This window comes from Melanerpes formicivorus, unplaced genomic scaffold (genome assembly GCF_026170545.1).
Source record: "Melanerpes formicivorus ecotype bairdi unplaced genomic scaffold, bMelFor1.0.p_v2 SCAF_12, whole genome shotgun sequence".
NCBI lineage: Eukaryota > Metazoa > Chordata > Aves > Piciformes > Picidae > Melanerpes > Melanerpes formicivorus.
The window spans coordinates 8,355,473-8,378,034 of NW_027142364.1; the positions used below are offsets into that span (position 1 = coordinate 8,355,473).

The 22,562-nt window shown below is 61.6% G+C and overlaps 3 protein-coding genes across 5 annotated transcripts; 1 reads left to right on the forward strand and 2 right to left on the reverse strand.

The window, feature by feature from the left end:
• Positions 1–1,899: 1,899 nt before the first annotated feature.
• CLCN2 (chloride voltage-gated channel 2) lies at positions 1,900–14,083 on the forward strand. 3 transcript variants are annotated; one of them, XM_068145128.1, is made up of 24 exons: positions 1,900–1,985; positions 6,312–6,468; positions 6,955–7,086; positions 7,203–7,331; positions 7,796–7,929; positions 8,007–8,084; positions 8,211–8,289; positions 8,861–8,986; positions 9,056–9,140; positions 9,255–9,356; positions 9,437–9,521; positions 9,599–9,754; positions 10,218–10,287; positions 10,475–10,585; positions 10,843–11,056; positions 11,143–11,276; positions 11,395–11,546; positions 11,629–11,734; positions 11,803–11,876; positions 12,257–12,307; positions 12,840–12,878; positions 13,079–13,183; positions 13,257–13,343; positions 13,415–14,083. In XM_068145128.1, the coding sequence occupies exons 1-24, from the start codon at positions 1,935–1,937 to the stop codon at positions 13,616–13,618; spliced, it is 2,661 nt and encodes an 886-aa protein (XP_068001229.1). In that variant the 5' UTR covers positions 1,900–1,934; the 3' UTR covers positions 13,619–14,083. The 3 variants fall into 3 exon arrangements, with proteins under 3 accessions (XP_068001229.1, XP_068001227.1, XP_068001228.1); XM_068145126.1 differs by having other exon boundaries at positions 8,861–9,140; XM_068145127.1 differs by lacking the exon at positions 12,257–12,307 and having other exon boundaries at positions 8,861–9,140.
• Positions 14,033–15,809, reverse strand: LOC137444449 (heat shock protein beta-7-like). The gene is made up of 3 exons (XM_068145129.1): positions 15,618–15,809; positions 14,729–14,880; positions 14,033–14,391 (listed from the first exon to the last, which is right to left on the reverse strand). The coding sequence occupies exons 1-3, from the start codon at positions 15,742–15,744 to the stop codon at positions 14,203–14,205; spliced, it is 468 nt and encodes a 155-aa protein (XP_068001230.1). The 5' UTR covers positions 15,745–15,809; the 3' UTR covers positions 14,033–14,202.
• Positions 15,810–15,990: 181 nt separating this feature from the next.
• On the reverse strand, positions 15,991–22,108 carry FAM131A (family with sequence similarity 131 member A). The gene is given in 7 exon segments (XM_068145131.1): positions 15,991–18,007; positions 18,396–18,524; positions 18,715–18,897; positions 19,142–19,235; positions 20,133–20,257; positions 21,919–21,962; positions 21,964–22,108. Coding segments are annotated over 7 exon segments (1,077 nt in total). The 5' UTR covers positions 22,020–22,108; the 3' UTR covers positions 15,991–17,561.
• Between the last annotated feature and the right edge of the window lie 454 nt (positions 22,109–22,562).

The following is a 22,562-nucleotide window of genomic DNA, read 5'->3' on the forward strand; positions in this document are numbered from 1 at the left end:
ATTGGCAGTGTACAAGACTAGGGCAGAATCCCTTGGCCATGGCTGGGGCTGCTATGGTAGCCATTCCTGTGCCCATGGCAGGGGCTAAGGATGCAAAGCCTGGTGATAGTGCCCTATGGCACAAGGAGAGCAAGGCTTTGTCCCCAACACCTCCTCAGTGGCACAAAAAGCCCAGCCCAGGGCCACAAGCCAGCTGATGCCCATGGAAGTGCCTGCCCACAGCAAGCTGATTGCCTGTAGCTGGATATGCCACATGGCAACTCCCACCAGTGCCAGGACAGACCACATCACATGCTTTGGGGCAGCACTCCCCCAGTCACTCTGGTACAGCCACCCTGGGCTAAAACCTCACATGGCTCGTGGGGCCTATGGAAGCTCCAGTGCTGCCATTTGATTTTTTTTGTCCCCTAACACAAGGGACTGAGGCACCTCTGGTGACATCACTGTGCTGCGCTGGGACAGCACCAAGAGCCACACTGGAAGGCTGGACTCTGTGGGGACAACACTGAGGCATGGTGGCACACCACCACCAAAGTGGGACTGTATTAGCCTATACTGGGGCTGCACCAGAGGCAGCACTGGACTAGGGTGTGTCATGGTAGGACAACAGGAAAATGGCACTGCGCCATCCCAGGCTGGTACAGAGCCCTGAGTGCAGAGCCAGGTGTCTTGTCCCACGCATGCCCATGGCCCTATGAGTGTCTGTGCCAGCGGGGTGGCCCGGAGCTGTGCACACTGGTGGCAGCAGGCAGAGCGTACGTCCTGGCACAGGGCTGCCCCTCCGGATGAGTGTCCTGGCTGCTGTGGGGCAGTGCCAGGAGCTGACAAGTGAAGAGGGAGCTCCGTGCCCAGGGACACAATGAGCAGGCAGCTTATTTTATCACCACCCTGCCTCAACCCAGTTTGCGTCCGGCAATGAACCCTCCCAGCCTGGCACAGGACATATCCCAGCCCCTAGCTTGGCCATCATCACCCACCATTGGAGGTGCCAACGTCAAAGCAGAGGGTGGCACCCAGGCAGTGAGAACTAACCCATTCCCCATCCCACAACGCCAGCCCGACAGTGTCACAGCTCTGTCTCTCCCTGCACCCAGTTCTTGCCGCTAAGGTGCCCTGCGGTGCCCCGGGGAGAAGGGCGAGCTCAGCCCTGCCAGCTGCTCCTGAGCCAGCCATCCTGCCATGCCGGAGCACCTTGCCCAAGGATTGCTGGTGTCATGCTTTGCTCGTGTGCCCCTCTGGAGAGGGCTGAGCCACTGCTGCCCAGCGGGTTTGTCAGCGAAGAGCAGAACCCAACTTCCTTCCCTGGGGCTGGCAGTCCAGGGATACTGAGCAGCACCACGGTAAGGACAAACTCCCTGCCATCTTTGAGGTACCCCTGGCAAGTCCCCACCGTGCAGAGGTTCCCAGCCATCCATGGGCATCTGCAAATCTCCTTGTGCCATCAATGCCAAGACCTTAGGCACTCTGCCTCCCCAGATCCGACCCCTAGGCTGTGGGCTTGCTGCCTGCACTACCCTCATCGCCCTGCTGCCCACTTTCCACCGGGGCGAAACCACGGGTAAGCAGGGACCGGTGGCAGTGCCAGCAACTTGTGTCCGTGGGAAGAAGCAATGCGTCCCAATGGGAATTGTACCCGCGGGCACCCCACGCCAACTTTTACCCCCCACACTCGCGCACACCGGCTTCCCACGGGTGCCATCCTCAGCTGGGAAACCTACGGGTAAAGCCCATGGGTGAGCAGAGCAGAGTCCCCCAGCCCCATCCGGGCACCCCCTTGCCCCTGCCCGGTGCTGGATGCTCGGCGCTGCCGGCAGAGGCGGAGCACGACCGGTCCCTCCCCTGGGCAGTGCCCCGGGCCCGCCCTGTACGGCCCGGGAGGAGCCGCCGCGGGCACCGACACCGGCACGGCCAGGAGCGGAGACACCGGCGGCACCATGGCCTCCGAAAGCGAGGCGCAGCGGGCGCTGCAGTATGAGCAGACCCTGGTGAGTGTGGCCGGTACCGGGCCCCGGGGGGTACCGTGCACTGGAGGGACTCGGCTCACGACGGGGCGCCTGGGGCAGATGGGCGGTTTGGAGGGCTGCCCGGCTCAGGGTGGCGATGCTGCTGAGCTCTGCGATGTTCAGTTTGGGGTACCCATCTTCGGGCTGTGGCTGGGGATGGCTCCCGGGGCAGGAGTGCCACCCCATAGCCCCACCAGCAGTGGAAGTGCTCAGCTGAGCCCCCCACTCCCTGCGGCAGGACTCCTGACCGTACGTCATTCTCCCCCAAACCCCTCATCACTTGGGCAATGATGCCCACACTGTGTGGGCTCCCAGAGGCACCGCGAGGGCACCCTTCACTCCCTAGCCCTCTCCTCCCAAGATAGCATATCTCCTCCGCCTGCAACCTTAGCCCCATGTTTACAGCTCCTTCCCTTCTGGGGCCTCCCCACTGGCACCTGGATGCCCTTTCTGTCCCCGCTGTCCTCCCTCCCCTCTGCTGCCTAAGGCACTCAGACGTCCGGGCAAAGGTGCTTCCCCCTGGTCCCTGCTTGGGACTGTGCCTAGGGCAGCTCGGCAAATGGGTACTTTGCCCTGGCATTCCAACAGGCAGTGCCAAGAAGGTGGGCAGGGAAGCAGGGGCTGATCTGCTGCAGGCTACCCGTGCCCATGGCAGCCCAAGTCTGCCAAGAGTTTGAGCTAGTTGCTGTGAGTGATGCCTGCTTGGCAGGGCTGAGCCAAGGAGCAGCTGGGGCCACAAGCAGGCACCATCAAATGTGAGCCGTGGGGGTGCTACTCCTCCCTGACCCTGGCACCGGACTGCCCTCCTGGGTGCCGTATCTGTGGTGGGTGGGTACAGCCAGCCTGGCCAGGCACCACGGGGCGGAGGAGCCTGCGGGCAGTGCGTGAGGGGAAAGGCACGTTGGGCTGGCATCAGGGCAGCCTTGCATGGCGCCAGCAGACTTTGCCCTCCTTTCCTTCGGGCGGGGTAGCACCCGTGCCCCGGGTGCCCCAAGGCACCCATCCCCGTGGCCTCTGGCTGCAGCAAGGCTTGTGAAACCACCTGAGGCTGATGGGTGAGGCTGGGTGCGGGCTCCTGTCCCACAGCTTTACACCTGGATTTTGGGAGCTGCCTGGGCACGTGCCAGGCAGGAGGGGTGCCCAGCCCTCTGCAGTGCATCCAAGCTACCACCAGCTCCCGCTAGCACCTGCCAGGAGATTCAGGATCTAGTCAGAGCCTGGCACAGGTTGGTCTGAGCTAGATTGCCCTCAGGGCAGCCCAGGGAACAGATCTTGCCCATGCCCACAACCAGGGCATCAGAGCTGGGCTGCAGGGTTGTGCCTAGTTGTGCCCAAAGAGCCCTGTTTCCACCCTACGTCCTTAATCTCCTCCCCCCTAGATTTCACCAGCCCTGGGATGCTGTAGCCATAGTGCCACTTGGTGCTGGCACAACCCCACCCTTAAATATCTCCGACGTAATGGCATCCCTCCCTGTGGACCCCATGCTGAGCCGGTGCCCAGGAGAAACCCCAACCATGCTAACTGTGCCAGGATGCATGCCAGCCCAGGTGTCCCCAGCATGCCAGGCTGCTGTGATGGGAAGCAAGGGGCCTTCAGGAGGTGGGGGTGGGATTAAGCTTGACAAACTGCCCTTGTTCCCTGTGGAGCCGCTCAGGGTGATTAAAGCCCAGCTAAGACGGGCAGCGTGACACACTCCACAGCCTCTGCCTGCCTGCTGCCACCCCAGAGGACCCCCTGCCTTTAAAAAAATGTGCCCCAAGATCATGGTTTCAGGGAAAAGGTTGACTGGCATTGGGCATGAGGAGGTGGGCTCTGCTGCAAGGCAAGCTCAGTGCTATGGGACAGGGTGGCACAGGGACACAGCAGCGCCAGATGCCAGTACCCGCCCTAGGCACAACATCACCCGGGTGCAGTGGACATCATGGGCTGGCACTGCCCAGGGAGCTGTGGCACAGCTAGTGCCCCCAGTGCAGCAGCCCAGGACCGACATAGCAGCCTTGGCCCATGCCTGTGTCCCCGGGTGCCCCCCACCAGGCTCTTCCCCCGTGCCCGCTCCCTGCCTGCCCAGCACTGTGATTGTTCAGCTGTTTTGTGGCGGAGGCCGGAGTCCCAGGGCTGTTTGTGTTTCAAAAGGCCTTTGTGGAAAAATAACCCGAGCGGGAGGAGGAGGAGGAGGAGGAAAAGGAGGAGGAGGAGGAAGGAGAGAGCCCACCACTGGCCTTCACTGTGTCCTCACAGCCCTGCCAGGGCTGTGGACACACTGGCTGCACATCAAGGGGCACCCCTGGGGTCCCATGTCCTGCCTGCAAGGTCATGGCATGGGGTAGAGCAGTAACACAGGCTAGCACTGGGTGGCAGGTGGCAGTGGGCTGGCACAGTCCCTTCACTTAAATCGCTGTTGTTGCAAGTGGGGTTGGCTAAAAACAAAGGGAGGAGGAACAGAATCCCACCTCACCCACTCCCCTGCAAGCAGGCTGGACCCCTGCAAGCAGGCTGGACCCCTGCAGCTGGACATCCCATTGGGTGTCCCAACAAACGGAGGGCAGCATGGCAGCCCCTGCCACAGCCCCATGATTGGGCATGAAGCTATTTCATGGGGCTTTTAACCTGAGGTTACTCTGATCCCAGCCAGGGCTGACCATGGGCAGCAGTGAGGCTGGGGGAGGAGGGTTCTTGGCAGGGGGCCAGCACTTCCTGGGGCGTCCTCCCGTTTCATCTTCCAGAGGAAACAAGCTTCACCCGAAGGGAGCCTTTGAACTCAGGGACCCATGCAGGGCCAGGGTCCTCCTCTGACAGATGCCAGATCTGACCACCCGAGGTGGATGTGTCAGTTCCCTTCCTGCCCCCGGCACACTTCCACAGGGCAAGGGGTTTCTGAGCCCACACTGAGCAGGAGTATGGGGGAAAATCCATGCCAGGAGGGGCATCAGCAATGGAAATGAATGTGCCCCCCACTCCCTGCCTGCTTCCCCACCCTTCCACCTGCCACTGAACACAACCTGGTTATTAGACAGTGGAGAATCCACTCGGCGCCACTCTGGCTGCTTTCTGCTCCCTGCCAAAGGGACCTGGGCAGGAGTGATGCCCCGTGTGAAATGCACCTTCACACCGTGCCCCTGGGGGCTAGCACATGCCACCAGGCTGAGGGGTGCATACAGGACCCAGGTGTCCAGAGTGGGCATCTCTGTCAGCAGCCAGGGCTGGGCTGCCCACGTGCCACGCATGGTGCCCACCCATGGTGTTGCCCCTCCATCAAGCATCAACACAGGCTGTGCTGAGGAGGGTGACTGTGCCCCAGCCACGTGCTGCACTGGCATGGCATGGCGGGTGGGCACTCCATCGGCATGGGGCTCACGTCGCTCCGACGTGGGAGCCTGGCAGGGCCCCCACAGCCCTGAAGCCTCCCTTTGTGCCGGGCAAACCTCTGGCACTTGGCATTCAGGTCGTGCTGGAGGGAGTGAGTCGGAAACCAAGCAACCAAGTCCTTGGCAGTGCCCGCCAGCATGGGACAAATGCCCCCAGCTTGGTGGGGAGGACAGGCACAAAGAGCTCCTGGCCAGCACTAGGGGCACTGCCAGGGCCACCCCCCCACACCCTGGCCAGGCCACGTGCCACAGTCAGGCAGGAGGCACCCGAGGAGGAGGGGATGCCTCCTATGTGGGCACAAAGCCACTCACCTCCTTGCTCCCCAGATTTCCTCCTCACAGCTCAAGGAGCACCCTGTGCCTGATGCTATGCCCCCTCTCCCCTGGGCTGGGGATGTGCCCTGACCCTCACTGACCTTCTACCTCCCTGCTGCTGGCAGAGACTGGCCAGCTCATGTCACTTGTAGCGTGCCAACGCTGCCTCCCATGGGTCACCCCAGCCCTGCTCTTAGTGATGCTGAAGGGAGCGGTCCTGCAGAGCACCAGCACAACCCCAATACCAGCCCTCAGAATCTCCTGGCCAGGCTGGCTGTGTTCCCAACTGGAGCTCCTTCCCCACCTTTCCCCAGCCCAACACAGCGCCTGGAGCACCTGGGCAGGGCCGGTGACTGGCACCACACAGAGCTGCCTGCCTGTGCTGGGGTATTGGGTGAAACAATTGTCATTGATCCCCAAGCAACTTTTCTGCCCAGCCCCTTCCCACGCCCTCGATGGCAAGTAGGGACCCACAGAGCCATTAGGCACTCTTCCCCTGAGGGTGTCTGGCACTGCCCAGTGCTGGGAGGCCATGCCAGCATGCCCGTTGCTCCCTTGCCTCAGTTTCCCCACTCGAGCTGGTGTTCCAGCCTGCCGTGACAGCCCTGCCCGCTCCTTCTCCCACAGATGTATGGCCGCTACACGCAGGACCTGGGCACCTTCGCCAAGGATGAGGCAGCTCGGCTGCGGCTGCAGCAGAGGCACGGAGAAGAGGGCACCCACCGGCCCCGCCGGCCCTCTGAGCTGCTGGAGTACACCCAGGGGCGCTGTGCCCCCTGCCGTGGTAAGGGCCACCGGGGATGGGGACGCCGGAGGGCGCAGCCTCATGGCAGCAACCGGTCTGGGCAAGGCCGCCCACCCTCCTGCGGTGGCGGCGGGTAGGGTTTCTCTGGCTGTCATGGGACACCGGCGCCGAGGACAATGCCACCTGCCCGCCGGGCAGCAGGGACACAATGGCCCAAAATAGCCAGGCACGCCGCCGGGACTTGGGGCCCCCAGCCGCTCTGCCTGGGGCCGTGCCAGGGGGGCCGTGCTGGAGGGAGGTGCATGCCCAGCAGTGCCTTGTGCAGGTTTGCACGGCTGGAGCCCACCATTCCTGCCCATTCGTGGCTGTGGCATGGCTGTGGTGGTGCTCCTGTGCTGGACGGTGCCTGCAGGGCTGGGTCAGAGAAGCTGGTTGTGAGCACTTGTGTCCCTGCCAGCCTGAACCCACTGCCTGAGCAGCCCATCCTCGGGGTGCCTGGCACTGAGCCTGCCCTTGTGCCTGCAGTCTGTGCCTTGCAGTGTCAGCGGTTCCTCATCTCCAAGGTGGGTGAAGACTGGGTCTTCCTCATCCTTCTGGGGCTGGTCATGGCACTGGTCAGCTGGGCCATGGACTTCGCCATTGCCACCTGTCTCCAAGGTAAGTGGGCACCAGCGGGGTCCGGGGCCATGGCATGCCAGCACGGGGTGGTCATGCCACAGGGCCATGCCATGGTCCTCACTACCTGTGACCCACCTGGCTGGCTTTGCCCACAGCGCAGAAATGGATGTATGGGGGCCTGGACACCAATGTGCTGCTGCAGTACCTGGCTTGGGTCACCTACCCCACTGTTCTCATCACCTTCTCAGCTGGCTTCACTCAGATCCTCGCTCCTCAGGCTGTGGGTAGGGCACTGGAGGGGCTGGTTACATCCTAACAGAGTGTTCCCTACCTGGGGCTGTGTGCTGGGAGTTGTCTGGATGACCTCCTGAACTATGGGGTTGGGGATCCTGAAGGTCTTCCATGGGCTGTGGTCTGGTCTGGTCTTCAGAGGGTCTCCTACGAGCTATGGGGTGGACAGCCTTCTAGGATATAAGGTTGGGTGTCCTGGGGATCTTTCTAGGCTTAAGAGTTTGTCTTCAGAAGGTCTCCTGGGGGCTGTCACATTGGAGTACCCCCAGGGGTATGGGCTGAGCTGTTCCTACATGGCCATGGGGCTGCTCCTGCTGACTGTGATGCGGGCAGAGATGTTTCTGGGGTCACATTGAGATGTGGAAGAGTCAAGGATTCCCCCCAAGAACTATGGGGCAAGGGGTCCCCAGTGGACTCCCTCGATGGACTTGGGTCAAGACTGTCTCCTTGGTGTCAGGTTCAGGAATACCCGAGATGAAGACCATCCTGAGGGGTGTTGTGCTGAAGGAGTACCTCACCTTCAAGACATTTGTGGCCAAGGTCATTGGCCTGACATGTGCCCTGGGCAGTGGCATGCCCCTGGGCAAAGAGGTGAGAGCACTGCCTGGGTCAGGACAGGCAGAAGGCCAAGGAGGGCACCATCCTCAGCCTCCCCACTATCCCCACAGGGGCCCTTTGTCCACATTGCCAGCATGTGCGCAGCCCTGCTCAGCCGCTTCCTCTCCCTCTTTGGAGGCATCTATGAGGTGAGCAGGGCAGGTTGGCCCAGGGAGGGCTCTGCTTGTGCCCTCCATCAGGTTTGGCAGTGCCTAGGGGCACTAGGGGCCTAGGGGGAAGGGGGCAGTGCCCACTCACCCCTGGCTCGCCCACAGAACGAGGCAAGGAACATTGAAATGCTGGCAGCTGCCTGCGCTGTTGGTGTCGGCTGCTGCTTCGCCGCCCCAATCGGAGGTAGGGTCACCCTGGGCTCCCCCAGCCTCCATACACCTCCCACATGGGCACCAGGGTCTGCCTGGTGGGGCAAGAAGGACCCCAGGTCAGCTGGCATGGGAAGAGGGAGGAGCGAGCACCATCCCCCCAGAAGTGTAACGTCTGCTCTCATCCTTTTCCCTGTTGCCTTGCGCTCCAGGGAGCTCCTTGCTCCAGCCCCACTGAGCCCTTCCTGTAGGTTGGTGATGTGTCTGACTCCCTCCCTGTCCTCTGCCTGCTGTGCTGCCGCATCTGCCCCTCCGTACATCCGTGTGCACCCCACCCCAGTGCCACCCACCATGTTGTTGCTCACATTCCTGTGCTACCCTCTTGCTCCCGCTGACCATTTCTCCGCAGTGCCCGCTGCGGCCAGCTGGGAACCAGCCATGTGCTTTGCCAGGGAAGCCCTTGAACCACCTCATAGAGTGTCCATGGGGCTGTCCAGAATCTGCAGGCCATGCTTGAGGGTGGGCTTGGGGCAAGAAGCATGCCAGGTGCCAGGGGCCCACTTGGGTTTCGCCGCCTCCCTCGTGCACTTCCCCCCTGGTGCCAGGCGTCCTCTTCAGCATTGAGGTCACCTCTACCTTCTTCGCTGTCCGCAACTACTGGCGTGGCTTCTTCGCTGCCACCTTCAGTGCCTTCATCTTCCGTGTTCTTGCCGTCTGGAACAAGGATGAAGGTATTTCTGGCAGGGTGGGAGGCCCAGGGGCCCTCCTGCCCAGCCCTGCTGATCTCTGCCACCCCCCAGAGACGATCACTGCGCTGTTCAAAACCCGCTTCCGCCTTGACTTCCCGTTCGACCTACAGGAGTTGCCTGCCTTTGCCGTCATTGGGTGAGTGCAGCCACCCCAGTGCCCATCCCATGACCCCAGGGGTGAAGTGGAGGTGCTGGTGGTTGCAGTGGTGGAAGCAGGACATGTGTATGGTCAACCTTTTCCTCTGTCCAGGATCGCAAGTGGCTTCGGGGGTGCACTCTTTGTCTACCTCAACCGCAAGATTGTGCAGTTCATGCGCCGCCAGAAGACCATCAATCGCTTCCTCATGAAGAAGTAGGTGTCCAGTGGTTTGCAGCACTGGGCTAGTGGAGTCAGAGCTGCACCAGTCACCCCTTGCCCTTTGTCACCCGCAGGCGTCTGCTCTTTCCTGCCCTGGTGACACTGCTCATCTCCACGCTGACCTTCCCACCCGGCTTCGGGCAGTTCATGGCTGGCCAGGTACCCACCATGGGGTGGCACAATGGTCCCCACCACAGGGCCACCACCAGCTCCACCTGACTCCTGTCCATCCCCAGCTCACCCAGAAGGACACTCTGGTGACACTGTTTGACAATCAGACATGGGCCAAGCAGGGGCTCAGTGACGAATTTGAATATTTGGGCATCCTGGAAGCTTGGCGTCACCCTCGCTCCAATGTCTTTGTCACCCTCGTTGTCTTCATCCTCATGAAGGTGAGTAACTCCTGCCCCTGCTAGCCCTGGAGTGCCACCAGACAATTCTGGGACAGGGCTTCTGGATGCCACTGGGTATGTTTTGGATGGTTGCTAGAAAGGTGGCCCCAAGAGGCACTGTGTGGCTCCTCCCAGAGGCCACCAAAGTGTTGGCTGGTACTGCCAGCATGCCATCAAAGAGATCTTGGCTAGGATCCACTAAGGTGCCAGCAGGAGGTACTGGAGGGGTAGCCCAGGTGCCACCAGGGAGGTCTTGGCCAGGCGCCCTCAGGTGCCACCAGGGAGGTCCTGGCCGGATGCCATCAGGCACCACCAGGGAAGTTCTGGCAGAGTGCCCCCAGGGAGGAGTAGAGTGCCCATGCTCTGCTCCACAGCAGCTACCTGCTGTGGGGCACAGCAGGGATAGGAGGCAGGGCTGGGTTGGGGGTGGGGTAATTAACAGCTGTCTGTACCCCCCATGCAGTTCTGGATGTCAGCCCTGGCCACCACCATCCCAGTGCCTTGTGGAGCCTTCATGCCTGTCTTTGTCATTGGTGAGAGTCTGTACCCTGTCTAGGCATGGTGGAAGAAGGGAGATGTTTGTCAGTCCGCACTATGGCACTCATGACTGTCCTTAGCTGTCCCTTTCCCTGGCAGTATCAGGGCAGAGGGAAGGGTGCAAGGCTGGGTCAGGTTCTGGGAGAGCCCTTATACTCAGTCCCAGCCCCTCTCTGTGGACAGGGGCAGCTTTTGGACGCCTGGTTGGAGAGAGCATGGCAGCCTGGTTCCCTGATGGCATCCACACCAACAGCAACACGTACCGCATAGTGCCAGGTGGCTACGCTGTGGTGGGTGAGCACCGAGCCAGCACGGGCACACCATGGTGGGCATCACTTGGAGATGCTCCAAAGGAGCCAGCAGGCTCCCCGGGGCTGATGTGGTGTCACCAGGAACTTGAGGTGACACCACCAATGGGGATGTCTCCAGGAGGCCTCAAGGGTTCTGGGTGTAGTGGATGCCCTAGGGGTGGGGACCCAGGGGTAGGGACCCACGGGTGGGGACCCAGCCTGGTGGGTAGCAGCTGACATATTTTCCATGGATGGGCACAGGGGCAGCTGCACTGTCAGGAGCCGTCACCCACACAGTGTCCACTGCTGTCATCGTCTTCGAGCTGACAGGGCAGATCTCTCACATCCTGCCCGTCATGATCGCTGTGATCCTGGCCAACGCCGTGGCCCAGAGCCTCCAGCCATCCCTCTACGACAGCATCATCCGTATCAAGAAGCTGCCCTACCTCCCTGAGCTGGGCTGGGGCCACCACGAGTGAGTGTGTGTCCCCTGCTATATCCCCAAGCCCCCCCAACATGCAGAAGGGGAGGGGTAACATCACCATTTCCCTCCTGGCGCAGGAAATACAACGTGCGGGTAGAGGACATCATGCTGCGGGACATCCACTATGTCACCCCCAACTGCAAGTACCGCGACCTGCAGCACATTCTGCAGAGCACTAAAATGAAAAGCCTGCCGCTGGTGGAGTCTGCTGGTGAGATGTGGGCGGGGGGCTCTGCCGGCACCCACCCTAGCTGTGGCTGTGCCAGGATGGCAAGGGTGGGATGGAGAAAAGGGTGTCAGGAGCCAACGCAGCTCCCTGCTGCTGGCAGAGTCCATGATCCTGCTGGGCTCCATCGAGCGGGCACAGGTAGGGGCTTTGCTCAGCCAGCAGCTCAGCCCCCAGCGCCGGCTCCTGGCCCTGCGGCAGAAGGTGCTGGCTGAGAATGGACACCGGCCTTCCGATACCAGCATTCGCTTCCAGGTGAGTGAGATGGCTGCCTCAGGGGATGCCCCGACAGGCTGCCCCCCACCACCATCCCACCATCCCCTATCCCCCACTGCAGATCAGCACAGAGACCTCCTCAGGTGCCCCCACCCGTGTCTCCCCCCGCAAGCCCCTGAAGCCAGCACTGAAGCGGGTGCCCAGTGCCCCAGTCGAGAGCCTCACCAGTGAGTATGCACCCAGCCCCTCCAACCCCAATTGTGCCCCTCTGCTGACACCTACTCCCCATCTGCAGCTGGCATCACTGACCACTCTGGCATTGCCCTCAAGAACCTCTTCTGTGCCAACACCACCACAGAGCCCACCGAGGTGAGTGCCTGGCCCTACCTAGCCCTGTCCATCCCTGCCTGGCCCATTCTGACATCCTTTCCCATCACTCCCATCCCTTTTCACTTCACACTCCTGACCACTCCTGCTCACCTTTTCGCATTCCTACTTAGCCCTTTCCATTCTTTCTCATCCCTGTCCCATCCTGCCCATCCTTGCTCATACCTTTCCCTTCCCTTCCCTTCCCTTCCCTTCCCTTCCCTTCCCTTCCCTTCCCTTCCCTTCCCTTCCCTTCCCTTCCCTTCCCTTCCCTTCCCTTCCCTTCCCTTCCCTTCCCTTCCCCTTCCCTTCCCTTCCCCTTCCCCTTCCCCTGGCATCGCTGCCATGCCCTAACACAGCTGTCTCTCCCCATGTGGTGCTAGGCCCAGGGCATGGCCTATCGCAAGGCCAAACACGTCCGCATTTCCATCGTGGTAAGCTGCAGCCAATCACAGGCTGGGCACAGCTCCTCTCAGCCAATTGGAGGCCAGCATGGATTTTCTGAACCAATCAGGGGCCTGGCAAGATTCTGCTTGGCCAATCATGTTCAGCCTATGTCTGTGTGGCCAATCTCAGACTTCCTGATTCTGCTCAGCCAATCACGGTGTGCGTTCTCCCAATCTCAATCTTTTGTGGCCAATCATAGTGTGACCTGGGGGCCTTGGCCAGTCACAGCCATGGATTTACCCCACTTTTCTCAGCCTATCCTAGCCCAACCTGCATTCCACCCAGCAATCACAAGCTGGGCTTGCCCCATCTTGGCCAATCATGGTGTGGCCTTTGTCCTCTCAACCAGTCTTGTTACCTGACTGGTGCTCTCCCCACATGCTGCCTGCACCCTGCCTGCATGTGCTGCCTTTGTCCTGCCTGGGTACTGCTGCCTGCGCCTCGCTGCACACTCCCTGCCCCTCTCTGCCACCAGCTTGCTGTCCTGCCAGCCTGCCCATGTTCATCCATCTTTTGCAGGAGGAGATGGATCCAGGTGACAGGATGACCCCAGCGGAGGTGAGGGTTGGGCAGGTGCAGGCAGGACTCTCCTGCCCACAGGGACCTGGGAGATCCCAATGGGGTGCTGAGGTGTGAGGTGGAGGCAGCACTGATGGGTGACCTTAATGTACCCATAACAGTGGGTGTAGGGGCAGTGGTTTTCTGGCACCTTGCGGGGTACACACCCCCTCACCCTGCCACATGACATCCCCCATCAGATCCTGGAGTGGGAGGAACAGCAGTTGGACGAGCTGGTAGATTTCAGCAGTGCCAAGATTGACCCTGCACCCTTTCAGCTTGTGGAGCACACCTCACTGCACAAGGTGAGACCTTGCTTCTTTAGACCTCAGCCCAGTTTCCCCTCCAGGCCTCCAACTCAGCCTTTTCTCCCCGCAGACCCACACTATCTTCTCACTGCTGGGGCTGGACCACGCATACGTCACCAGCATCGGGCGCCTGGTGGGCATGGTGTCCCTCAAGGAGGTGAGCAGGGGCTGTGAGGCATGGGCCAGAGCACCCAGAGCCACCAGCTTATGGGTTTGGGGTTCTTGCAGCTGCGCAAGGCCATCGAGGGCTCGCTGACAGCCAAGGGGGTGAAGGTTCGCCCACCACTCGCCAGCTTCCGAGACAGCACCGCCAGCACCAGCGAGCCTGACACCACTGCCCTGCGCCAGCTCTGGGACCGCCACCAGCACCACGCCATGCCCCGCGAGGCCGGTCCCAGGGCTGATGAAGACGACAACACCCCCAAGGGCTAGCGGGATGGGGTGTCACCCATTGTGTCCCCAGGTGCTGCAGGGACCCTTGGCAGATGCCAGGGGATGCTCACCCTGTGCCCGGTCATACTGGGCTTGGCTTAAGGGTGGGAACTCTCAATCCAGTGCCTCTGACCCCTCTCTGTGCCAGGGGCTGGCCAGGTGCCCCCCAGCCTGCCCACGCTCCCCACCTCCCTGTCACCTCTTGGGGCTTCCCACTTCACTACCTCTTCCCACCTCAGCCCCTAGTGTCCTCTAGCACGGCCACCACCTTCACCCCCCCTGCCCACAGGCACCACAAGATCCCTGCTCAGGGTGGTGTGAACACATGGGTGGGCACTGCCCCCCTCCTCAGCGCCTTATGGCTGGGAAGTGGGGGAGGTCCTTCTGCCTCTCCCTTTCACACCTCTCTCCATGTAAATACAGAGATTTTTATATTAATTTAATAAAAGGACTTTATAAACAGAGCAGGCACAGAGGGTCTGGAGGTGGGCAGAGGCCACAGCCAGCGGGCACCAGCCAAGCCTCCACACAGTGCCAGGGTTGGCATCACTTGAGGCAAGAAGCCTTTTTTACCCAGGGCCAGCTCACAGCGTGGCCTCACTGCGGTACAGCAGCTGCGGGGGCTCGCCGGGGCGGGCACCAGCACGGCGCCGGGCAGTGATCACCAGCGTGCCAGCCTCGGTGAGGGCACAGCTCACCGACAGCGGGTCCGTGTCCTCAGGCAGCTGGCATTTGTGGGTGAAGGTGTCACAGATGGTGCCATCCTCGGCCACCTATTGGGAGGCAGCACATTCTGTTAGCCTGGTGTTATCAATGGGGCAGCTCCCAGCCACCACAGCTCCAGCAAGGGAAATCAAGAGGGCAGTGACTCAAAAGGGCCATTCCCAGTTTCCCTGCTGCCAGTAGGGAGCAGCTCACAGTTACCTCAGGCTTGCAGGGTGGGATAATTTCCACTTAGCTCCATGACAGCCTGTTCCAAATTGCCTCACCCCACAATGGGGCAGGTGCTACCCCAGTGCCATCAAGGGCAATTCCCAGTTACTATGGGGCAGGACCCTATCACTCTATGATGTTTGGGGCAGGGGATTCTGCCTCCCTAGGGGGCCTCACCTTCTCAGCCTGGATGGCGACGTGGCAGTTGGAGGTGGTCACCACGATATCAGGGGGCTCAAACTGGCTGACGTCAGCTACCACCTGGTAGGTGTCACCCTGGACACGCACCCAGGTGCCCAGGCTGCAGGGGTACATGGCACCTGGAGACCCTGCAAGCATTTGGGGGGATGATGGGGACAAGGGCATGGCACTTAGGGGCTGGGGCGCAGAAGGGGATGTGGAAAAGTCTGGTGATGCTGGGGAGGGCAGTTCAGGGTAGCAGTGGGGAATTGCAGGGAGAACTGGGTGCCCTGGGGATATGGGAGGTATTGAGTGGTCTGAGGTGGGGATCTAGGGGTAGTAGGAGGCAGTGGGAGGTCTGGAGGCACTGGACAATTTGGGAACAGGGAAATGGTGCAGGAGGCTGGAGACAGAGGGGACAGCCAGGAAAGGGAGTGGATTGGGGTGGGTTCTGGGATTACTGAGAGGTTCTGGGGGCGTACAAGGAAAGTGGCAGGCTAGCAGGGGACACTGAAGAGTCTGGGGCACAGGGGATGCTGAGGACATAAGGGCAGCTAGGAAGATTTGGAGAGGTGGGAAAGAACATGGAGGCGTCTGGGGACAAAAGGAGGCTGAGAAGGATTTGGAGAGAGGGAAGGTGGAGGCACAGTGGGCCTGGGGAAGGCAGGGACAGTGGGAGTACTGAGGAATTTTGGGGGAGGGCAGGGCTGGAGGACTGTCCAGAAAGCCAAGAGGCACCTCAGGCATAGCTGGGGCTCCCCTCCCAGCCCCCCCACTCTATGTTGGAGGGTGCCATGCTGCACCCAGGCACAGGGCAGCTGGATAACCCTTGGGGGAACACCCTCTGGGGTAGCGGGGACCCCCCACCCCCTCCAATCCCCAGTACCTGGGTACCCAAAGGCCTCGTGTGCCCGTGCCCCAAAAGGCCGACGCCGCAGGTCGCCCTCGAAGCAGGGCTCTCCATGCCCTTGGCTGAAGGCACGGTACGTGGAAGCTGAGCCAAGCGAGGCCATGGTGCCTGCTGCCTATGCTCCCCAAAGCCTCAGCCACGGGGAGGGGGCTGGCCGACTGTCACCACTGCCACCACGATGCCCATAATTAGGCACCCCGGCCCCAGGAATGTGAGATAAGGGCTGAAGCCTCACCGTCACCCTGTGGGGCCGTGAAAGGGGACATGTTGCTGCCGCCCACCTCAGCTCTCCAAGGAGAAAGGAGGAAGAAGTGCCCCCACCTGCAAGAAGAGGGGCCTGGCACGGTGCTCACACAATGGACTTTATTGGAGACCTGGCAGGACGGAGGAGGAGGGGTGCCAAGGTGTGGGCACCCCATGGGTACCCCACTGCAGCGGGGTGGGGGAGCTCAGGCACATGCATACCTGCTCCCAGGTGTGCCCTCATGCACACACACGCAGAGCAAAGCTCCCTCTGCGGGCACCTCAGATTCCCCAGCCCATCCCAGTGCCATGGGGTGCATCCACTGTCCCCAGAAAGGGGATGGTGGTGGGTGTCAGGGAGCCCATTGGGGTGGCCTGATGCCCCCTGAATCCCCTCACAGCTTGGCCATCCAGGGAGATGGGAGCCAACCTCACACCAGGCACCCCACAGCAGAGAAGGGGAACAGGTGCTGTACTCAGTGGGGGTTGATGGGGGGTACTGGAGAGGTGCAGGAGCACGGGCTTAGAGGATGTTGGGGGCACCTCGAGGGGTGGGTCTGGCAGGCTGTGGCTGGGCAAGGAGCAGCATGCAGCTGGAGAGTAGCCCCAAGAGAACACATGCCATGCAGGAAGGGGGGGGCAAGCGTTGGCAAAAACTGGCATTCCTCCCACAAACGACGTGCCCAGAACTCTGGCACAGCCCTAGGGAGCCCCCAAGCCAGGGTGCTACCCCCAGCCAGGATGGGGGGCTGGTCGCCCTCCACGTAGGCACTTGGTTCCCTGCTAGGGGTGAGTGACTCAGGGACGGAGGCATCAGTTCCACCACCTCCCCCTTCTCTCCACCCCGTGTTGCCCAACGGCAGACTTGGGGGACCCTGGTTGGACTGAGTCCCCTGACACAGGGCCGGCTTGGGGCTGTTGTTGCTGGTGGCCCAAAGTCCCCAGCCTGGGGGCTCGTGGCCACTCAGCCCCCACCTCACAGTCCCCCTGTGCCAGCCCCACATGAGTACAAAAGTATAGAAAGCCCTGGCACCATGGCACATCTGCAGACACACACACACCCCCAGCCCCCCTGGCACCCCCACCTGCCCCATGCCCTGAGGCAGCAGTTCACAGTTTAAAACTCGGTCCAATAAAAGCCGTCTGGTGAAAGAGGAGAAAAGCCCTCCTGCTCCCCTAATGCCCCCTACCACCCTGAGCTGTGGGTGCTGGGCACGGGGCGAGGGCACCCACAGGATGCTCAGAGAGGTTTAGCCATGCCAATGGCGGGGGGGGGGGGGGGGAGGGACACCCATGCCCAGAAGGGGAGCCCAGGGCAGTTGGAGGGGGGAACATGCGAAAAACCAGCCCCACTGATTCAGTCCCATTGATTTTAGGGGGCACATATGGGCATCAGGGCAGGGGTTGGACCCCCCCAAGCCCTTCCCTACGCCCCTTCCCCGCTTTCATGCAAAACTCCAGGAGGGCAACAATGTGGCCAAGCGGGGCTTGAGCATGGTGGGGGCATAATGCTGGGGGGGACTGTAGCAGCCCCCCCAACCTCCCCCACCCCCGTGCCCAGATAATGAGGGGGAGCAGCGGCAGGGCCCATCCCTTGCCCAGCAGGGAATCCAGCCGAAGGGCAGCAGTGGCAGGGCTGGACCCCCATCAGGAGATGCAGGGCACCCCAGTGGGGCATCAGGGCTCTTCAGCCTCCTCCTCTTCCTCCAGCGATGCCACCCCAGAGGACGCGACGTCAGAGACTTTCCGTCGGAGTGGGAAGTCCTTGCTCAGCACCACCTCGTCCTCAGCAGGCGAGAGGCAGGCTTCAGCATAGGACACGGAGTAGAGGGAGTCCTGGCACCGGAGCCGTGCCAGGCCCCGCAAGGCACTTTGGCTGGCCGGGGGGGGCAACTTGGGCAGCAGCAGGTCCTCGCCCCCAAGGGTGCCCAGCAGTTTGGCAGTGAGTTCAGAGGGGGACACCATCTCCAGGCTGCAGAGGCTGGAGCAGAGGGTCTCAGGGGAGAGGGTGTGTGAGGAGTCACTCTCAGGTTCACAGGAACCATGCCGCACACCCAGCTGGCACAGGTGGCCCTGCAGCAGGTCTCGGAGCAGCGCACTGGCAGGCACTGTGCTGGTCAGCTCTGCAGGAAAATTGGATGCCTGGTGTCAGTCCAGGGTTGATGGCACTGGGGCCTGCCAGCTTCCCCTCAGCCTGTATGCCCCAGGTTGGGAGCAGTGGGATGGGAGTAGCACTGTGCTCCCTTTGCCCAAATTGCTGCATGTGTGGCACTGGCAACCATCAAAGGAAAAGTAAAATGCACTCTGGCACCAGAGAGGGTGTCACAGTGAAGCTCTTCCCCATCTCTGACACAGGCATTGCTTGCCATTGTGTCAGGCATGAGCACTGTCCCATAAAGGGGTGTCCAGGCACCAGGCAGCCTGCTCCTCCAACTCTTGGCACTAGTAAGAGGGTTCTGACACCAGGACAACTTGCCCCCCTGGCAGGTGCCCAATCCCCATGGCACTCACCAGTGGGCTGGGAGCTCTCCGTGGAGGGCATGAAGTCCTCATCGTAAGACTCATCATTTGAATCGTCCCCATCCACTGAGGACCAGGCTCTCAGCTTGGCCTCGGCGATGGCAAACTGCTCTGCCACTCCTGACATGGGACAGACATGGGTCACTGAAAGGTGCCCCCAGAACCCCCCTGCCCCAGCACCTCTGTACCCACGGTGCTGTAGCATGCATGCATGGATGGATGGATGGATGGAAAGAACCCTCTCTGCCACCCCTGCCCTCAGCCATAGTGGAGAAGTGTGCCTGCCAGCCGTGCACCACAGAGTGCCCACCAGCAGCGAAGCGTGCCTCCTGCTCGCCCTCGCTCAGGTGGCAGTAGGAGCTGAAGGCGCTCTCCAGGGCAGTAGGCGACTCCACTGGTTTGCACCAGCCCTTCCACTCGATCAGGTGGGCGACCCGGCCCTGTGCCATGGCTGTTGGCTTTGTCACATGCTCCTTCACCACCTGTGAGATGCCTGCAAAATGCACCCCCACCATCAGCACCCCCTGGGCAGCCTAAGACACCTCCACAGAGCCCACAGACCCCCACCCCCACAGTCCCACACCCTCCTCTCGGGTGCCGCTAAGGAATCCATGGGAGCCTCCCAAATCCCACAGCGTCCTCCCCACAATGCCCAGTTCCCTCACCCAGAGGAGAGCCCCCCTCAACTTCCCTGCCTCTGCCAGGCCCCCCAGGCCCCGGGCTGGACAGGCAGTTACCGTGCAGTGAGGAGCGGGCCAGGGCAGCAATCTCCTGAATGGTCAGCGCGCGCCGCGATTTGGGCAGCATCTCAACAGTGTCCTCAACATTGACCTGTGGGAGCAGGCAGAGGCATCACAGCCTCCAGCCACCCTATCTGTCCCCTGCCACCCCCCTACCCCAGGAGGGGTCCCAGGGCATCTGTGCACACTCACATGTTACAGGCACACGTGTGTGGAGAGACGGTTACAGCCACTCCACCACACAGTGGTGTGCTGGACAGGCACACAGCCGTGCCCGTGTGCACTCTGCCTCACTGTCAGCACAACCACACACTGCTGCTGCACACAGAGCTGCTCAGCACACACTCACCTGCTCACGTAACCACGTGCACACAGCCGGGTGCTCGTGCACACACCCTGGCCACGCACACACACACGTGCACTCGCTGCACACATGAGCTGCAGGCAGGATCTTCCTCACACACATGCTGCAGGTAGGGTCTTCCTCACCATGCACACACAGAGTGCTCCCACACACACACACGCTTGCTGTACACACTGTGTGTGCACATACCCTCCCTAGACACCTGCAATGTGCACACACCCGCGTGCATAGCCTGTGCTAGTTGGTGGCACCAAGTGTGTTGTCCCCCAGCTTGCATGCACACACATGTGCATGTAAGGTCACAATGGCTAGGCTCCAGAACCTGCCATGCCATAACACCCTGCAGTGTGCCCCCATTGCCCATCCGGGCTACACCAGGCCCCAAGCCCACGGCCACGGGGGAAGTGATGTGGGATTTGGAGGCGCGCAACAAATTGCATTGCCATGGCAACGAGGCACCGTGGACTGATTTCTCCCAGGATACAGCCCTGCTCATGGCTGACGTCAGAGCAGCCCCAGAGCCGGCTGCAAGCTGGCAGGACCAGGCGGGCAGCAGAGCCCCGTGCAGCCCTAGCTGGGGCCGGTGCCCCACCATGGAACGTGGGCATGTGGGCACAGTGGTACCTGGAGGAAGTCCTGGCTGTCGAAGGAGGCCTGGCGCACCAAGCGGGGCAGCGGGCGGGCAACACTCAGCGGTGACAGCGCTTTCACCTCCTTCCACTCCACGCACAGCGTCGTGTCCACAGCCACTGTGGGAAGAGCCTGGGAGGTGTCAGCACCCTCATCCCCCTGGCAACCCCCTCAGGTCCCTCCATCCCGGGGCAGCAGCTTCTTGCCCAATCTGAGACTAGACACAACTCCTTGTGGGGACGCTCTGGAGCAGCCAGTGCTGCGGCACGGGTGACTCACGCCTGGGCAACTCTTCCACCTGTGTCAGCGGTAACGCGCAGCCCCAGCCTGGCACCAGGGACTGGGTGCCCATCCCGGCTTGGCAGCTATTTTGAGAGTGGTGGGGGCAGATGGACTAGGCTAGCAGGGAGCAGACTGGGACAGGCACTGCCTGCATGCAGGTATGTGGCACTGGGCCATGCTCTGGGGGGCTGGCACTCCTTCACCATCTCCAAAATCTCCCTCCCCACTTCTCCATCTCTGGGGCAGGAAGAAAAAAAGTAAAAAGCAATAGAGGCAATAAAAGCATCAGCACCCATCCTCCACCCCAACAGCCTGAGCTGCTAGCACTGGCACCCCGGACAGATGACTCCCCAGTCCCTTGGACTCTGACTCCCAAGCACTCTGGCCAGAGAGGGTCCCCTTCACTGCAGCTCCCACGCCATGCCAGCCCCTGAGAAGCCTTTTTCCCCATGCACCAAGACGGGCCCAGCTGATGAGGTAAAGCGGAATATGGGGCTGCTAAGCAGCGCTTCCCCAAACCTCTCTCTAGGGGTAGCTTCTGGCTCCTCAAGAAAATGCTTATAGCATCATGAATCACCCCTCACTCCTGGCTGTGGACAGGGGCACCCCATAGTGGTGTCCTGGCATTGACACCCCTACCCCTGTAGCAACATCCCCAGAGCTCCCCCAGCATGTCTGCACCACCCCCAGCACTGCCTGAGCCCTCACCAGGCCCAGCCCCCAAAACACCCCTGGATTATGGCTGCAGCCCCCATCATCCTCATCCCTCCTGCAGCACCCCCAAGACATATGCGACACCCCCATAGCACCCAATTGGCACCCTACAACACCCTCCTACAAGCCTCCATGGCTCCTCCAACAGCCCCTCAAGCACCTCTACCCCCTTTCATAGCATCCCCATACCCTCTTATACCTCTCTCACCAGCACCCCAGTCTCCCACCACCTTCCCAGTCCCCTGCACCACCCACCCACTCCTCCAAAGCTGCACCCCCATCTCCTCCCTCCCACCCCCTACCTGTCTTCACCTCCCATATCTTCCTCATACCTCCTGGGCCATGCAGCTGCCCCAGCATAGCACCCACAAGCCCCAAACCCCCACCTGCCTAATGCCCCCATTCCTCTCTATGTGCCTGGGACGCCAAAGACCCTCAAGCTCTCTCTATTCCCCTCTACTATATTTAGGCACCCTAACCCTCTGTGCCCACCTTCCTATCTCCATACTTCATCATATCCCCAACCCCCACAGCCTCAATAAACACCCACATACATACAACCTCAAGACCTCCTCAGCTCCCCCATAGCAGTCCCCCCACAGCCCTCAAAGCCCCCAATACCTTAATTGCACACCCCCCCATCTCCTCCCTCAGTAGCCTCCCCACAGCCCCCGCACTCTCCATTCCCAAAACCCTGTACTGCCCTCGACCCTAAACCCCTCTACGGATCCCAAACCCCCCAAGAACGCCCTTCCCTGCTCTCATCCCAGTGCCGCTCACCCACCGATGGTGGTTTTGGAGCCGATGCAGCCCATGCTCCCGGGGGGGCCCCGGTGCGAGCACTACCGTCGGCTCCGCGCAGCCCGCATCGCCCCCCGACCGCATGGGCGGCCCCAGGCAGCGGCCGCGCACCACCGGAGGCTGTTACCGGGTCGGGCCGCGATACCGGAGCCCCGAGAGGTGCCTGTGTCGGGCCGGAGATCAGCACGTCCAGAGACGTCACTGCTGAGGGAGGAAGAGGAGGGAGAGGGGAAGGCGGGAGGGGGGAGGGAGATGGGGAGGAAGAGGAGGAGGATAGAGAGACGGAGGGAGGAGAAGGGCTGAGGAAGAGGAGGGCAAGGGGAATGAAGGATGAGGGAGGAAGGAAAGGGAGGCTAGGTGAGAGGGAGGCTAGGAAGAAGAAGACAGAAGGGGAGGATGAAGGAAGAAGGGGACTAAAGGAAGAGGGGGTGGAGGAAGGAGGGAGTGAAGAGAGGAAAGATGGAGGAAGAGGGGGCTGAGGAGAAGAGGAAGGCCGGTCACCGCGGAGAGCGCCGTGCCAGCACCGCGGACAGCGCCGCCCCGCCCGGCCAGGGCCCCCCACCTGCGAGCCCCAGGCGAGACACGGGACCCTCAGCAGCGTGGCAGCCCCAGCACTGCTCACGAAAG

What these genes read in the sequence shown, in the direction of transcription:
- CLCN2 (XM_068145126.1), top strand. Translation starts at nt 1,935, where the DNA reads ATGGCCTCCGAAAGCGAGGCGCAGCGGGCGCTGCAGTATGAGCAGACC. An exon ending in AATCGCTTCCTCATGAAGAA is followed by an intron (nt 9,357 to 9,436) that starts GTAGGTGTCCAG and finishes TGTCACCCGCAG; the next exon opens with GCGTCTGCTCTTTCCTGCCC. An exon ending in TTGTCTTCATCCTCATGAAG is followed by an intron (nt 9,755 to 10,217) that starts GTGAGTAACTCC and finishes CCCCCCATGCAG; the next exon opens with TTCTGGATGTCAGCCCTGGC.
- LOC137444449 (XM_068145129.1), bottom strand. Translation starts at nt 15,744, where the DNA reads ATGGCCTCGCTTGGCTCAGCTTCCACGTACCGTGCCTTCAGCCAAGGG. An exon ending in CGAGGCCTTTGGGTACCCAG is followed by an intron (nt 14,881 to 15,617) that starts GTACTGGGGATT and finishes AAATGCTTGCAG; the next exon opens with GGTCTCCAGGTGCCATGTAC. An exon ending in TCGCCATCCAGGCTGAGAAG is followed by an intron (nt 14,392 to 14,728) that starts GTGAGGCCCCCT and finishes GCCTCCCAATAG; the next exon opens with GTGGCCGAGGATGGCACCAT.